The sequence below is a fragment of the Simochromis diagramma genome, unplaced genomic scaffold (assembly GCF_900408965.1).
Source record: "Simochromis diagramma unplaced genomic scaffold, fSimDia1.1 OVJJ01000740.1, whole genome shotgun sequence".
Lineage (NCBI taxonomy): Eukaryota > Metazoa > Chordata > Actinopteri > Cichliformes > Cichlidae > Simochromis > Simochromis diagramma.
In genome coordinates, this window is record NW_024387541.1 from 386,938 (window position 1) to 403,901 (window position 16,964).

A 16,964-nucleotide genomic window follows, 5' to 3' on the forward strand; every position below is an offset into this window, starting at 1 on the left:
GAAAACTGAAGGCTCTCCCTCCCATTCTACTTTTAAATACTCTAGGAGCAACAAGTAGGCCTGCAGAGCGAGAGCGAAGTGCTCTAACAGGGTGATATGGTACTACAAGGTCATTAAGATAAGATGGGGCCTGATTATTTAAGACCTTGTATGTGAGGAGCAGGATTTTGAATTCAATTCTGGATTTAACAGGAAGCCAATGAAGGGAAGCCAAAACAGGAGAAATCTGCTCTCTCTTTCTAGTCCCTGTCATGACTCTTGCTGCAGCATTTTGCATTATGCATGTATTTTTTAAAAAGTGAACATCTTCAGCTGCAGTGTTAAAAAAAAACGTGGTTGAAAAATTTGGTTGCACCTAATTTTTGTGTTGATACACCTAAGAAATAAAGTTAGGTGCTGAAACTTAAATGTTTCAGATCTGTTGCGTCTTCAAAAACCAAAATGAAATCACTGACACAGGAACACACAGGAATATTGTTGCTACTTGTTTTACTGAACCTTCTTTTTAGTCACATGTTCACAACACCAGTGTCCATTCACTGCCTCCTACAGGACACTCTCTTCTTCCACCTTTGTACAGGACATTCACGTAACGCAGCACCGATGCTGCCTCACCTGGCATTACCAGTATAGCAACACACTATTATCACACTCATTCTGTGTGTTCTTCAGATGAATAACATGAACTTCAGATGTCTGTACTTGTAATTAATAACCTCTATGCATACGCAAACAAATATATTTACATAAACAAATAATTCTTTACGATACCACAAGATCAAACAGATTTAAATATCAAACAAAGAAAACACAAAATCCAGTTTCTAAATGGAGGTGTTTGTAACTAAGGGGAACAAATCCAATTCAAGGCTTTCAGTTTCATTTCACAGGAACAGCTTTGCCTCTGTTTTACCTGCAGGTTCACACATGGAGAGAAATTTGCCTCGCATAGAAATCTGTGTATGCTTTGGAACTCGGTCTCTGTGTGTCTCACTTTATAAGAGAACTCACTTGTCAAAACACAACATAGATTCAAGTCCAAGAAACAGAACAGTGGGAACAGACCCAGAGACGCTAACAGGATCATGAGCTCTTCACATGTTTAGTTTGTAGAACATAAAGTGTGTAAAGTCACCAAAGTGTAAAACAGAATAACACATTAAGGCTGAACTTATTAACTCATTTCAACTGGAGGAAATTTACTCAGTCACACTTCCTCCCATGAACACAAAGGTCCACTGTTTCTGAGTACACCACCTCTGACATCACAGATTCCTCTTTTATTGTTTCTGTTTTGTTTCTTTGATAAGCTTCATCTGAAGTTTCAATCAGCTGATGTTACATAAACAAACTGATTTAAAAACAGACAGGATTTTAGTTTCACTTTGACATAACTTCCTGTTTTCATGCACAATCAGAGAAAAGAACATTCCTTGAGTTTGGGAGAACATCTTAATATTTATATATGTTATTTATACTATGAAGAGTATTTAAAGGTTTTTTAACATTGGAGTGAAACTGTGACTCCAGCCACCCATGAAACACCAACCATGTGAGACTCAAAGCTGCCATTACTGATCCAATCACATGTGCTGAGGTTGTGACTGTGGGCAAACACAGCCTCTCATAAACTCTTTGATCATGTGTTTCACAAAAGGAACAGAACACAAAAACACAGACTCACCACTGAACATCCCCACCAGTGACTGCGTCCACAATACACCGCATGCTGCTCACTTCCACTAACGATGAATGTACTGCATCATTAGAGCCCTTCATGTTTCAACAAAGTGCCCACGCATGCACATACAACAGTGAGATCACAAGGCAGACAACAAAGAAAAGAAACATGCACACAAAATTCATCCATCCACTTCCGCTTATCCTTTTCAGGGTCGCGGGGGGCGCTGGAGCCTATCCCAGCTGTCATAGGGCGAAAGGCGGGGTACACCCTGGACAGGTCACCAGTCTGTTGCAGGGCCAACACACAGGGACAGACAACCATTCACACTCACATTCACTCTCAGTGACAATTTGGATTAATCAATTAAGCTATCCCCACAAGTTGCATGTCTTTGGACGGTGGGAGGAAGCCGGAGTACCCGGAGAGAACCCACGCAAACACGGGGAGAACATGCAAACTCCACACAGAAAGACCCCGGCCTGATGGTGGAATTGAACTCAGGACCTTCTTGCTGTGCGGCAACAGTGCTAACCACCGTGCCACCGTGCTGCCTACACACACACACAAAACAAAATTATTCTTGAAAAAAAGAAAAACAGTTGGGTGATTTTTGTTATTGTTAAAAGCTGTCAGACTTTATCTGGCACAATATAAAGAAGCAAATCACCTAAATCACAAAGAGGAAATTTAGTCAGTTACTCTCCTGTACTCTGATTACAGTCATGCATGTTTTCTCTGTGTGTGTTTGTGCTGCTTCTTTGTCCAAACAAACTCACTGGTTCTACATAAAGAACAAAGATTTGCTCTCTGTGGCTGCAACACAACTTAAAGACCTTTTTTTTTTTACTGTCTGTTTTGTTTTTGTCTCTCTGTGTATGGACAGATCAAATCAATTTCCCATATTGATACAATAAAGTTACCATTAACTCAACTCACTGAGACACACTGGCAAATCAATCAATAAATCAAAGGTGGACAAAGTTCTGCAGAACAGCTGCACAGGAGCTCATGACCTTTGACTTTATTCATTAAGATCAAGTTTATCTCAATTCTCAGAGTGGAGGGTTGTCTCTACATTTCCCTGTTTCCTTGGAAACGTTCATTTCCTGTTACTGTAAAACCTGCTTTACCTGTTAAATGGCACATCAAAGTGAAACATAAGTCAGTTGTTGAGCTGTCTGGCACAGAGGTCAGTTTACCAACAGATTGACTTCTTACAAATTGCTTTGTAAAAGCAGTAGGTTCCTTTTAACCTACAGAGAAAGCAGATGGATTACACCAATCTCACACTTTTTATCTTCATATGGATGTTTGTTCATCCTGATGATCAGAAGAGTGTTTGAGGATTTAACAGATCTCTTAAGAACAACAGTAAGTGTCTGCTGTCTTTTTCTAAAATCATCTTCAGTCAAACTTTTTAGGTAAAAAGTTTCAGTTGTCATGGTTACAGTTCAGTTAACATCCTCCCACAAAAATGTTTGAACAGAAAAACTGTTTCAAAAACGATTGAGACAAATTTTAAAATGTCATTCAATTTCTACTGGATGTTAACCCTGTAAACCTTGAAACATGAAATTTCTAGAAAATTCACATTTTATTGGTCCAACATATCGAACGTCGAACCAACACGACTTCTTCTTCTTCTGTATCAGGTGTTGAATCTGAGATTGAAGAGTTGAGTTTGAACACGCAGCTGAACAACAGGTCACGTGGAACAATATTCCACGTGACCTGTAGGTCGTGGCTGAACGAGTCGGACATTTTGAGATCGAGCAAATCATTGAAGAACAAATTTTGATCTTTATTTAAACCTTAAATGTAATCTGATGTGTTCAGGTTTAAACTCAGGTTCAGTTATTGAGTGAAAACACCAACAGACTCAGACATTTAGAACAAACTAAGAGTCAGATCAGCAGAAACAGAGAACACGGACATGTCTGCTGTAACTGCGTCACTCTGCTCCACGCTGATGTTTGTCCTGTTCGTCTCTGCAGGTGAGATTTAACTCTGAGATAAAACAGGAAGTTTTGGCTGTTTAGTAAAAATATTTCCCTGAGACTTATTTTCATATTGTTTCAGTTTTTCTGTTTGTGACGATGAAACAAGAATCAAACTGCCGTCAGAAACAAAACGTTCTTCTGCTTCAGCGACTGAAACACAAACTGTTCCTACATGACGACACATGAGAGGTTCTGATTTTGTTCTGTGGAGATCGTTCAACAACTGAACACTAAAACTTTTCCACTTCGTCTGTTGTGACGCACTTATTTCTGCGCATCCTCAGTCCAACCTACCAAACGTCACTCTAACGCCACGTCCTCAAAGACACGGAAGAGTTTGAACCGCAGCTTTAACTTTATTTAAACCTTAAATGTAATCTGATGTGTTCAGGTTTAAACTCAGGTTCAGTTATTGAGTGAAAACACCAACAGACTCAGACATTTAGAACAAACTAAGAGTCAGATCAGCAGAAACAGAGAACACGGACATGTCTGCTGTAACTGCGTCACTCTGCTCCACGCTGATGTTTGTCCTGTTCGTCTCTGCAGGTGAGATTTAACTGATAGAAACTAAACTGAGTTTATTTCTGAGATAAAGAGTCTCAGTCTGGTTTACATGCTGATTATATTTCTCTAAGAAGTAGTTTGTTACTCATTCAGTGTTGCGATCGACACAAAGCTGGGCGGAGTCTGTGTGTTGGTGCAGTTTGCAGCACAGACACAAAGAAGTGTAATGTGTGTGTCAGTGTGATGTGTTGTAGTGTCAGGAGTCAGGATGCAGCTACAAAGCTTCTTGTTCAGTGTACACAAACAGCTGTAGCTCCATAAAGGCAGCATGCAGAGACTCACAGTGTCTTATAATGAGAGGCTGCTTTCTCTCACACATTATGTTCACTTATTATCAGCACATGTTGTTGTTTGTGGAACAGAGTTATTGCAGTTTTTTCTCATTAGTTTGAGTTTTTATTCCATTTGGACTTTTTGTGTTTAGTTCAGTTTAGTTTCCAGATGATTTTCTTCTTTTTCAGGTTTGATTATTTATTGCTTGAAGAGTTTTAATAGTTTTATTCTTTTTTCATTCTTACTGTTTGGAGGTTTGTGTCAGAGGCCAGATTCAGGAGCATCAGTACAGCTGTTACAATAAAAAGCAGTGACTCAGTCTGACAGACATCCAGAGTCTCAATGAACTCGTCCATCAACAACATTTTATCAAACTAACAGATTCTAAAACCAAAGATTTGTTTTTCAGATGATGTTTTTCATCCGTCTCAGTCTTTGCTCATGAACTTTGTCTCCAAACGTCTCAGCCTGAGCTTCCCTCTGATGAACTCGTTCATAATCTCGTCCATTCTGCTCTCAATGAAAATCTGAACATGTTCAGCTCGGCCTCCTGTCTTTGTGTCAGACTCTCCAAAGCAAACATGACAGCAGCTCACTGCCATCTTCAAACCTTCCCTTTCACTCTTGCTGCTGTCCTTCTGTCACAAATCAGCCCTGATGAAGATGCTCGGGATCAGGTGAGGAGGAGGAGAAGACTCGCTGTGGTGACGCCTGAAGGGACACAAGAAGAAACACAATCAAAGATCATCATCTAACAACAGAAGACAATCTTTTATTGTGTGTTTCTGATTGGCTGCTGTAGAAGTGAACAGTTGTACTTTGACCTTTAACCTCTCTGCTCTGTGTTGTTTCCTCTTTCAGACCAGAAAAACATCACAGCTGAGTCTGGACAGGACGTCACTCTGACATGTCGAGCTCCAAACAACAACATCATAGTTGTAAAGTGGAGCAGAGCTGACCTGGGAGATGAATATGTGTTTGTGTTCCGGGATGGGCGTTTTGAACCAGATGATCAGCATCCATCTTTTAAGAACCGGGTGGATCTGCAGGACAGACAGATGAAGGATGGAGACGTGTCTTTGATTCTGAAGGATGTGACGATTAATGACGCTGGAACATACGAGTGTCGTGTGTTCATGGAAGAAACAAGGAGTGAACACATCATCTACCTTCATGTTGTTCCTCCAGGTGAGTGAGTAGAGTTGAGTGTGTGTGTGATCAGAGGTGAAGCTGCTTCCTGGTTGTTGATGTTTGTTTCTAAAGATGTTGTTGATGAGACTTTGTAGAAAGCAGCTGGTCTGAGTGATGTGATCAGAGTGCAGTAGATAATGTCTGACAGCAGTTTGAAGAGCAAATGGATTCTGTTCTGTTCTTCACTCATCACCTACCTGACAGCTGACACCTCACACCTGTTTCTCACCTGCAGGTCACACAGGAGGACAAGATGAAGACAACAAAGATCGAGGGAAGAAGGATCTATCTACAGGACTGATAGTTGGTCTGACAGTTTCTGCAGTACTTCTTCTTCTTGTTGCTGTTGTTGGTTTCCTGATCTACAGAAGCTGTAAACCGAATCCTGCTGATCCACATGTAGAAGAGCATCTTAAACTTCTACAGCCTGAATGTGAGTCAGATGAACAAACACAAAGAAAGATAAATAAATGATGGTGAACATCCAGCAGACGCTGTAGAAAGCTGGATGTTCAGAGTCTGATGTTATTTCTCTGATGGTCATCGTGTTCAGACTCAGACCAACAGTGTGTGTCTGTGCTGTCTGTCAGTGACTCTGAACTACAGTTTATTCATCTTCAGGCTGTTCATGAGATTTACTGACACAAAGTCAAACTGTGTTACAAACACACATGAATTTCTGATCTCAGAGTCAGTGAGTGTTTTTGTGTTGGAGCTTCAGGTTCAGCTGATTGTAAGAACTTGTTCTGTGAGAGATGAACAACACAGACCTGAGATAAGCTGCTACACACACTGAATGAAGTGACAACACAAACGCTGCGTGATGATCTGAGTGTAGATGAAGGTCTGTGGATTATAGACGATCAATAATATGCATGCTTGTGTTCAGGATCATCGATCAGTTACAAATGAACGAGCTTTGACTCAGTTTGGATGTAGAAATGTTGTCCAAGTCAAATTGAGCTCTTTCATGTTTCTATGAACTTTGTGTGTGTTGAATGCAGCAGACTGGAAGAAAAACAAAGTGTGTATAACAACCCTCTCTTTAACTGATGCTGCTTATTTTTACACTCAGTAGGTTTCATCATCTTTTCATTAAATACAGCTGAGAGTGTTTTACAGCTCACAGTGTTATGATTGTTATGAAACTACAGATTTATGGAGCTGCACACTCAGATATTTCTGTCTGATCCTGATACTCTGAAACTTTTTATTGAACTTTTGTTACAGAACAAACATAAATAATGTTCAGCTTCATATTTACATGTGTTCAGCATACGTTACTGTTGAGAAATCAGTTTTACCCCGGTTCTTTTTATTCCTCGAGCATCCAGAGATGGCACCGGACTCAGTAGTCATTTTCACAAAATCTTTATTCATCTTCATTCATCTTTATTTAAGCATGCTTAAACCATCTTCTAGAAGGGAAGATGAGGCCGGTGTCCCTCTGCAAAAATCTTCACCCCTTTGTTTGTTACAGTCAGCTTTATAGAAGCGACCCCATCATAAAACTACGGTGTGCTGAAAACTCTGTCTGTGTGTATGTGCACGAGCACGTGAATGCCTACATGTGCACGTTCTCACGTGTCTATGTGAGTGCTCGTGTGTGACTGTGTACGCATACCTGTGTGTATGTGTGAGTGCACATGAGTGAGTGTGCGTGTGGATGTGTGTGCGTGACAGTTAAAACACTGAAGGTGTTGAAGGTGGTGAAGATATCTTCCTAGAGGTCATAAACCCCCACCTTACATCCTCTGGGGAATTTCCACTCAGTGGGGGAGAAGCCCTCTAAAATCTACTGCTAAATTCACAACACAATGAGGCCTTTATTACTCTACAAACAGTGTCCCTACAATAATTCTACATTCTATGATAACACATTTCTAAACTCTACATCAGCTAAATATTCCTACGTTACCATGGTGATTTAACCAGGTGAGAGAGACGACTCTGACTGTTTGCCCGACACAGCTCAGCTTACTCTGGCTTGTAGTTTCTGACTGTTACGGATTCAAATATTGGGGATGGAGACAAGAGGAAAAACCACAATAACAACACTGGTCCGGCCGGGTTGAGTCAAACAATGATTTTAATGATCACACGCGTGGGAGATGGACACTGATGCAGACAGCATCAGATCTCAAAATGGTGGAGCATTGATCAAACTCTCATAGCCTCTAGTGGCCCCCACCTTATCATAAAAGCCTAAACATTCACATTCTTTCTCTCACACGGCGCCTAAGCTACAACCTTGGCTCCCTGTTTATCTGCTCCTGCTGAGATGGGGCAGAAAACTCCAGTATATTCTGTTCTCTTCTAATCAGACAAATAAGGCGATGACTTTCTGCGAACAGTATTTCTTATAACTCAGCAGTATAATGCATCATAAACAATATCATTCATTCACAATAAATCAGCAGTCTAATGTAATGCAAATCAGTTTAACTAATGCAATAGTTATCACCTTCTAATTCAGGAGAATAATGCAAACTAAAACTACATAATAATTCACAGTCTTTAATTAGGAGTCTAATAAACCATAGCAGTGACTGTGGGAACACTGCTGTCTGTGCTCAGTTCATCTGTTTCTGCAGGATTTTAAACACTGACAACACCCAGAACTCTGAACAGCAGCAGCAGACTCAAAGCTGGAAAAACCTCTGAGACATTTTAAACCTGCTGCACTTAAACAGGAGGCTGGTTTGTTTCCACTCTCTGTTGTTGTTTATGTTTTCTGTAGATCAAAAAACCAACAACAGCAACTACAACAAGAAGCAGAGCAGGAACTGACAGACCAACAATCAGTCCAACAGATCCATCCTCCTTCTCTTTGTCTTCATCCTTCTCTTGTCCTCCTGTGTGACCTGCAGGTGAGAAACAGGTGTGAGGTGTCAGCTGTCAGGTAGGTAATGAGTGAAGAACAGAACAGAATCCATTTCCTCTTCAAACTGCTGTCAGACATTATCTACTGCACTCTGATCACATCACTCAGACCAGCTGCTTTCTACAAAGTCTCATCAACAACATCTTTACAAACAAACATCAACAACCAGGAAGCAGCTTCACCTCTGATCACACACACACTGAACTCTACTCACTCACCTGGAGGAACAACAACACTCAGGTTGGTGCTGTTGATTAGAGTCATAGGTCCTCCCACTCGCTGGACAACACCACACTCGTATGTTCCAGCATCATGAACTGTCACATCCTTCAGAATCAAAGACACGTCTCCATCCTTCATCTGTCTGTCCTGCAGATCCACCCGGTTCTTAAAAGATGGATGCTGGTTGTCTGGAAGAAAGTGACCGTCCCGGTACAAAAGCACATATTCTTCTCCCAGGTCAGGTCTGCTCCACTCTACAATTATGATGTTGTTGTTTGGAGCTCGACATGTCAGAGTGACGTCCTGTCCAGACTCAGCTGTGATGTTTTTCTGGTCTGAAAGAGGAAACAACAGAGCAGAGAGGTTAAAGGTCAAAGTACAACTGTTCACTTCTACAGCAGCCAATCAGAAACACACAATAAAAGATTGTCTTCTGTTATTAGATGATGATCTTTGATTGTGTTTCTTCTTGTGTCCCTTCAGGCTTCACCACAGCGAGTCTTCTCCTCCTCCTCACCTGATCCCGAGCATCTTCATCAGGGCTGATTTGTGACAGAAGGACAGGAGCAAGAGTGAAAGGGAAGGTTTGAAGATGGCAGTGAGCTGCTGTCATGTTTGCTTTGGAGACTCTGACACAAAGACAGGAGGCCGAGCTGAACATGTTCAGATTTTCATTGAGAGCAGAATGGATGAGATTATGAAGGAGTTCATCAGAGGGAAGCTCAGGCTGAGACGTTTGGAGACAAAGTTCATGAGCAAAGACTGAGACGGATGAAAAACATCATCTGAAAAACAAATCTTTGGTTTTAGAATCTGTTAGTTTGCTAAAATGTTGTTGATGGACGAGTTCATTGAGACTCTGGATGTCTGTCAGACTGAGTCACTGCTTTTTATTGTAACAGCTGTACTGATGCTCCTGAATCTGGCCTCTGACACAAACCTCCAAACAGTAAGAATGAAAAAAGAATAAAACTATTAAAACTCTTCAAGCAATAAATAATCAAACCTGAAAAAGAAGAAAATCATCTGGAAACTAAACTGAACTAAACACAAAAAGTCCAAATGGAATAAAAACTCAAACCAATGAGAAAAAACTACAATAACTCTGTTCCACAAACAACAACATGTGCTGATAACAAGTGAACAACATGTGTGAGAGAAAGCAGCCTCTCATTATAAGACACTGTGAGTCTCTGCATGCTGCCTTTATGGAGCTACAGCTGTTTGTATACACTGAACAAGAAGCTTTGTAGCTGCATCCTGACTCCTGACACTACAACACATCACACTGACACACACATTACACTTCTTTGTGTCTGTGCTGCAAACTGCACCAACACACAGACTCCACCCAGCTTTGTGTCGATCGCAACACTGAATGAGTAATAAACTAATTCTTAGAGAAATATAATCAGCATGTAAACCAGACTGAGACTCTTTATCTCAGAAATAAACTCAGTTTAGTTTCTAACAGTTAAATCTCACCTGCAGAGACGAACAGGACAAACATCAGCGTGGAGCAGAGTGACGCAGTTACAGCAGACATGTCCGTGTTCTCTGTTTCTGCTGACTCTTAGTTTGTTTAAATGTCTGAGTCTGTTGGTATTTTCACTCAATAACTGAACCTGAGTTTAAACCTGAACACATCAGATCAGATTAAAGGTTTAAATAAATCTGAATGTCCCTGAGGGTTAGAGCTGATCTGTTGTTCAGCTGCTCGTTTAAACTCAACACTTCCAAGACAAGCGTCACGTACAGAAGATGCTTTGAAAGTCTGATATGTTCGACCAATATAATTTGAATTTTCTACCAATGATCTTTCAGGCTTTTCATGGTTAACATCCACTGAAAATGAAATTATATTTTAAATTTAGTTTCACTCGCTTTTGGAGTTTCTGTTCAAATATTTTTGTGGGTTGATGTTAACCAAACGTTAACCAAGAAAACTGAAACGTTTTACCTAAAAAACTGAAAATCTCTGTTCTTTATGGAGAACCAGTGAGTCCTACTTCCTGTTTCTAGTTTTACCTCGTCTGTCTCGTCCTCTGTGATTGGCCCATGAAGGTTATAGTTTCAGATGGTGATGAGTAGATGACACATGGAGTGTGTGGCACACTCACTTTGCTGTGTTGACACTGTGTTGGTGTGACACTGAAGGGCGATTAATTAATAATTGCCAACAACCTGGATAAAGAGTGTGAGACTAAACTTGGGTGATTCATTCTGACAGCTCTGTACTGTACTGTGTTACACGAGCGTTGATGGCTCACATCTGCTTGTAGATCAGCTGATCACAGCCTGGAAAAAGCTGGAGCTCAAAAAACAAATGATTCTGACTTATTTCTTTATCCCTGCTGCACTCAGTCGTAGAGTTCCTCTACCTGCCACATCCACTTTAACCCCAGACTACCTTTTACTGAGTACTACGGTAGGACCTGAGTACTTTTCAGAGCCTGTACTTTTTCACTTTTACTTCAGCAAAGAAGTTTAATGAGTACTTCAGCTTTTACCAGAGTATTTGTACAGCTTGAGTATCTGTACTTCTTAACTACAGATTTTTTTTTTTTTACTTTTGTCCCTCTGAAAGTGTCTAATTATCAGTAATTATCTATTATTTACTGAATAATATGTAGAATATAAAGCAGAAGCTGTGGGATGACTTACTGTAGTCAGTTCAGGAGAATCCTCAGAGTTTCTGGTCCTCATCATGATGGAAACATGAAAACATGTTGATGCTCTTTGAGCTGGAATCAGTCCAAAGCAGCCGTGAGTGTGAACCAACAGACATCATTATAATAACTCTGACACGAATCCTGATAGAAATCCTGCTCACTGACCTCTCTAACTGTAACTCTGTCACTGACACATCTGCCAACATCTGTTCCTATAACAGCTCAGAGGAGGAGTTCAGCGCTTTCTCTCAGATTATTATCAGAAAAATCAGAACAGGAGGAGCGTTTTTGTAAATATGGCTGAAAGCGGTGAGGCAAGTTTATTTATATAGCACAATTCAACAACAAGGTGATTCAAAGTGCTTTACAGAGACATTAAAAAACAAAAACAATAAAAAGCATGATTTAAAAAAACTGTAGATAAAATGAGAACAGTAGATAAAATCAGTAGTTAAAATATAAGTTTTGAAATTTAAGCTTAAAAGTGTGGATTTGGTGCTTTATTTGTTTCAGCTGATCTGAGGCTTTCTGGGAGTTTGTTCCAGATATAAGGAGCATAAAAGCTGAATGCAGCTTCTCCATGTCTGGTTCTGACTCTGGGAACTGATAAAAGACCGGATCCAGATGACCTGAGGGATCTGGATGGTTCATACTGGGTCAGGAGGTCACTGATGTATTTTGGTCCTAAACCATTCAGAGCTTTATAGACCAGCATCAGAACTTTAAAGTCTATCCTCTGACGGACAGGCAGCCAGTGTAAAGACCTCAGAGCTGGACTGATGTGGTCCACTTTTTTGGTCTTAGTGAGGACTCGAGCAGCAGAGTTCTGAATGAGCTGTAGTTGTCTGACTGATTTTTTAGGTAGACCTGTAAAGATGCTGTTACAGTAATCAAGCCTACTAAAACTGAATGCATGGACTAGTTTTTCCAGGTCCTGTTGAGACATCAGATCTTTTATCCTTGATATATTCTTGAGGTGATAGTAAGCTGATTTTGTTATTGTCTTAATGTGTTTTTCTAAGTTTAGGTCTGCATCCATCACTACACCCAAATTTCTCACCTGGTTTGTGGTTTTTAGATGTATAGATTGAAGTTCTCTGGTGACCTGTAATCGTTTTTCTTTGGCGCCAAAGACTATTACCTCAGTTTTCTTTTTGTTTAGCTGGAGAAAATTGTGGCACAACCAGTCATTGATTTCCTCAATGCATTTACCAAGAGCCTGTACAGGGCCTCGGTCTCCTGGTGACATTGTGATATATATTTGTGTGTCATCTGCATAGCTGTGGTAGTTTATTTTGTTGTTCTTTATAATCTGTGCCAGTGGGAGCATGTAAATGTTAAACAGAAGGGGTCCCAAGATGGAACCTTGGGGAACTCCACATGTGATACTTGTCTGCTCAGATGTGAAGTTACCTATTGATACAAAGTATTTCCTGTTTTCTAAGTATGTTTTGAACCAGTTTAGTGCAGTTCCTGAAAGACCTGTCCAGTTCTCCAGTCGTTTGAGTAATATGTTGTGGTCAACTGTATCAAATGCTGCACTGAGATCCAGTAAAACTAGGACTGACATTTTTCCACTGTCTGTATTCAGACATATGTCATTGAACACTTTGGTCAGAGCGGTTTCAGTGCTGTGGTTCTGTCTAAAACCTGACTGGAAGGCATCATAGCAGTTATTCTGTTTTAAGAAGTAACTGAGCTGTTGAGAAACTGCTTTTTCAATGATCTTACCTAAAAATGGGAGATTTGAGATCGGCCTGTAGTTGTTCATTTGTGTCTTGTCAAGATTGTCCCTTTTCAGTATAGGTTTGATTACAGCAGTTTTTAGTGGTTCTGGAAACACACCTGATAATAAAGAAAAGTTGACGATCTGTAACAGGTCTGACTCTAAAGTCTTTGAGACCTTTTTGAAACAACTTGTTGGCAGGACATCTAAACAGCAGGAGGACCTAAGATGTCCTCCAGGTCTTTGCTGTTAATCGGGTGAAACTGTTTCATGGTGTTTAAACAGTTTTTCGGTGGACACAGTACATATCCTGGATCTGCTGTTGATGTACCAATTGCTTGTCTAATCTTTTGGATTTTTTCTGTGAAGAATTTGGCAAAGTCATTGCAGGCCATGGTCGAATGAAGTTCAAGCTCAGCTTTCCTACACTCTCTTTTTTCATTTTTCACCAGTGTGGAGTTTCTCCATGGAGACTTTTTCCTTCCAGAGATAACCTTCACCTTAATGGGAGCAATAGTGTCCATTACATTTAACATGTTAGCATTGAAGCTATTGACGAGCTCATTGACTGACCCTCTGGGCAGGTCAGGTGTTAATGGGAAGACCTGGTTAAAGATCTCACTACTGTCATCAGTTATACACCGTTTTGTGATCACTGTTGTTGATATATTTGTGTGGGCTGAGATTTTACTTTCAAAGAAAACACAGTAATGATCAGACACGCCCACATCAGACACAGTAATGTTTGAAATGCTCAGGCCTTTGGAGATCAGTAGGTCGAGAGTGTGTCCTCTATTATGTGTGGCCTCTGTTACATGCTGAGTCAGCCCAAAGTTGCCCAGAGTGTTACTCAGGTCTTTAGTCCCTTTGTCCTGAGGGTTGTCCACATGGATGTTAAAATCCCCAACAATAACTACACAGTCGAAATCAACACAGATCACAGACAGCAGTTCACTGAGGTCATTAAAAAGTCTGTGCAGTATTTGGGAGGCCTGTAAACATTAAGAAACACAACTTTGGATGGGGCCTTCAGCTGTAAAGCCACATATTCAAAAGACTGAAAACTTCCAGGAGATAGCTGCTTACATTGAAATGATTCATAAAATAAGACAGCAAAATAATTATTCTGTCCTGATTTTAGTTTTTATTAAAAAAACCCCAAAAATCCTCAGGAATAAAAACTGAATATAAATAAATAATAAGTAAAATATATTACATATAATCAACACACCGTACTAATGAAAGTTTATATAAAGCACATTTATAACAAATAAATTCTAATCAGAAGCCTCTTTATGATTATGATTTCCCCACCATCAAATAAAACAGAAGAGATAAATGCTGATTATAGATCTTCTTTTGTTGTTGTTCCTTAAGAGCTGGAGACCTGAGTAGGTTCGTCACCCATCAGCAGCAGATCACCTCTCGATCGGGCACGTTTTCATCTGGGAGGGTTTCAGAGCTCACTGCCCTCGGCGTCGCTGCTGGAACAACCAAGTTTTGCTATTGAATCTTTGACCTGCTGATCTCACAGAGGCAGGAGACCCAGAACATCCATGCGAGCTTCAGTTTATGCTCTGTCCTGTCATCCAATCAGATTTGCATGTAATACACTGATATTCAGCCCCAGCCTGGTGTTCTCTCCATCTCTGACCTTTCACACAATTTAAACTAACAAACTTTCTCTTTAAAACTGTTTGTCAATCACAATTTACTCGATTTATTATTCTTCTATCACATATTTATATCAGTCATAATGAACTCAGTATGATCTGAGCTGTAAACCTGTATTTATCATCACAAACCTTTATAGTACTTCAGAGCAGCTCCTTCAGTGGCTGCGGCACCCACGATGTGGGACGGAGAGATTTCCTCCCCTCTGCTGTCAGACTCCACCACAAAGACTTTGCAGCTGATCAAACACACACATGTGCAATAGGACTAAGTGTAACACTCTTTTTCTGACAACGTTGTATTTGTACTCAGTTGTATATAGCATGTGTATTCTATTTTTATCCTATCATTCTATTCTATTCTATTGGGTACAGTTGTGTACAGTTTCTTATTCTATTCCAGGTTCTCTCATGTTTGCTATGTAACTGCACTGTCCACTTCCTGCTGTAACAAAACAAATTTCCCACATGTGGGACTAATAAAGATGCTCTTATCGTTACTGTATAACCACAGGTTCACTTCACATTTGTTAGAATATAAAAGGACAAAGCTGGACAATTGTCATCACATTTCTCATTAGTTGCTGTTAGCACAGGCACACAAAGAAAGCAGAGCTTTAGCTTTAGCTCCCTACATCACTTTTAAGCCTGGATGTTGAGGCTTTTGCTTCCTCTCAGCTGTGATGACATCTCTGTCTGCTCCATCTCACCCAACATCATCCATCTGACCTGATGCTACCTGACAAACTAAAGATAAAATATTAAATTCATTTTGCATTACTTACATTTAAAATACATTTAAGGTGGATTTCTTAAAAGGGAAGGGACTGACCTGACTGTTGTGTCGAGACAGGTGTGAAGGGAGTTCAATCCAGTCTTATACTACGGACGTGTTTGGTTTTGGTCTGTAATACGTTGAGTTTATTATCTATAAGTTAACATAGCAAATCCTCCATCCAGAGGCTAAAGTGATATCAGAGCTAGACTACTTTAAGTGAAAACAGATGATAGTCTGAGCCTTAAATGAAATAAGGTTAAAAAGAAATGCTGCTGTCGACAGTGTGAGGCAGTGAGCTCTGTTACACCATATTTTTTAATTTTCTTTATTATTATTATATTATAGTGTTATTACCTTCCTGTTACTTCATAATAGAATGACAGTTAATGGTAAAAGTCTTGAATAGTTTTGAATTTATTTTCCATGATCACATTTCATTCAATCACTCGTGGACTTGTGTGAATGTTACATGTATTATTTCCACCCGTGGATTTACAGACACTGTGTGAACAGTTTTCATTTTATCCAAAGTTTTACTTGATGTCCAACTGATAAAATCACTGACAGACAACAGAAGCAGGAGCTCAGAGAGAAATTCAATTCAACTTTATTTATAAAGAGACAAATCACAACGTTTGGTTTTATTTTACAGAAACTTAAAACTAAACCAAATTCAGGACGTGTATTAAACCTGCAGCTGATCCCTGTCTGCTGTTCACTACCTTTGATCTGTTACCAGCATCATCTCATGTTCCCCAGGTTCACTGACAACGCTGAAACCACCAGCGGGAGACTAAGAGTGCTGATTTAAAAAGATTCAGACATTTTATTTTGCTGCAGCTCAACATGAGGCTGGATCCTGATTCTTTGTTGTTTTTGTTTTCTCTACATCAAGAAAACAGCAGCAACAAGAAGCACAGCAGGAAACTGACAGGCTGACCTTCAGTCCAACAGATCCTCCTGTGTGACCTGCAGGTGAGAAACAGGTGTGAGGTGTCAGGTAGGTGATGATGAAGAACAGAACAGAATCCATTTGCTCTTCAAACTGCTGTCAGACATTATCTGCTGCACTCTGATCACATCACTCAGACCAGCTGCTTTCTACAAAGTCTCATCAGCAACATCTTTACAAACCAACATCAGATTGTGTGTTTTGTGGTCTAAAGTTTTGTGCCTCTGGTTTCTCATTGGCTCACACTCTTGCAGAGCCGTAACACGCACATGAATGAGAGGTGGTGAGTGTAGTTCCTGTTAACAGGGTATTGCAGACCATCCCTGAATTGAAGAATTTACG

General features: G+C 40.1%; 3 protein-coding genes across 4 annotated transcripts in view; 1 reads left to right on the forward strand and 2 right to left on the reverse strand.

Moving 5' to 3' along the window:
* Window positions 1–16,964, reverse strand: part of LOC120727396 (urokinase plasminogen activator surface receptor-like) — an 85,409-nt gene that overhangs the window by 14,367 nt on the left and 54,078 nt on the right. The window lies entirely within an intron of this gene.
* Window positions 2,840–16,964, forward strand: part of LOC120727391 — a 19,067-nt gene continuing 4,942 nt past the window's right edge. Inside the window, exons 1-5 of the mRNA XM_040021626.1 lie at window positions 2,840–3,055; window positions 3,337–3,678; window positions 3,764–4,233; window positions 5,386–5,712; window positions 5,951–6,148. Of these exons, the coding sequence (XP_039877560.1) occupies window positions 4,173–4,233; window positions 5,386–5,712; window positions 5,951–6,148 (586 nt within the window). The 5' untranslated portion in view covers window positions 2,840–3,055; window positions 3,337–3,678; window positions 3,764–4,172. The remainder of the gene's footprint in view (window positions 3,056–3,336; window positions 3,679–3,763; window positions 4,234–5,385; window positions 5,713–5,950; window positions 6,149–16,964) is intronic.
* Window positions 8,284–16,964, reverse strand: part of LOC120727397 (programmed cell death 1 ligand 1-like) — a 25,989-nt gene continuing 17,308 nt past the window's right edge. Inside the window, exons 4-6 of one of the 2 annotated variants that reach the window (XM_040021634.1) lie at window positions 10,307–10,391; window positions 8,818–9,156; window positions 8,286–8,579 (exon numbers count right to left, since the gene is read on the reverse strand). In XM_040021634.1, the coding sequence (XP_039877568.1) occupies window positions 8,401–8,579; window positions 8,818–9,156; window positions 10,307–10,367 (579 nt within the window). In that variant the 5' untranslated portion in view covers window positions 10,368–10,391 and the 3' untranslated portion in view covers window positions 8,286–8,400. Of the gene's footprint in view, window positions 8,580–8,817; window positions 9,157–10,306; window positions 10,392–16,964 lie in introns of both variants that reach the window. The other variant, XM_040021633.1, reaches the window with a different exon arrangement.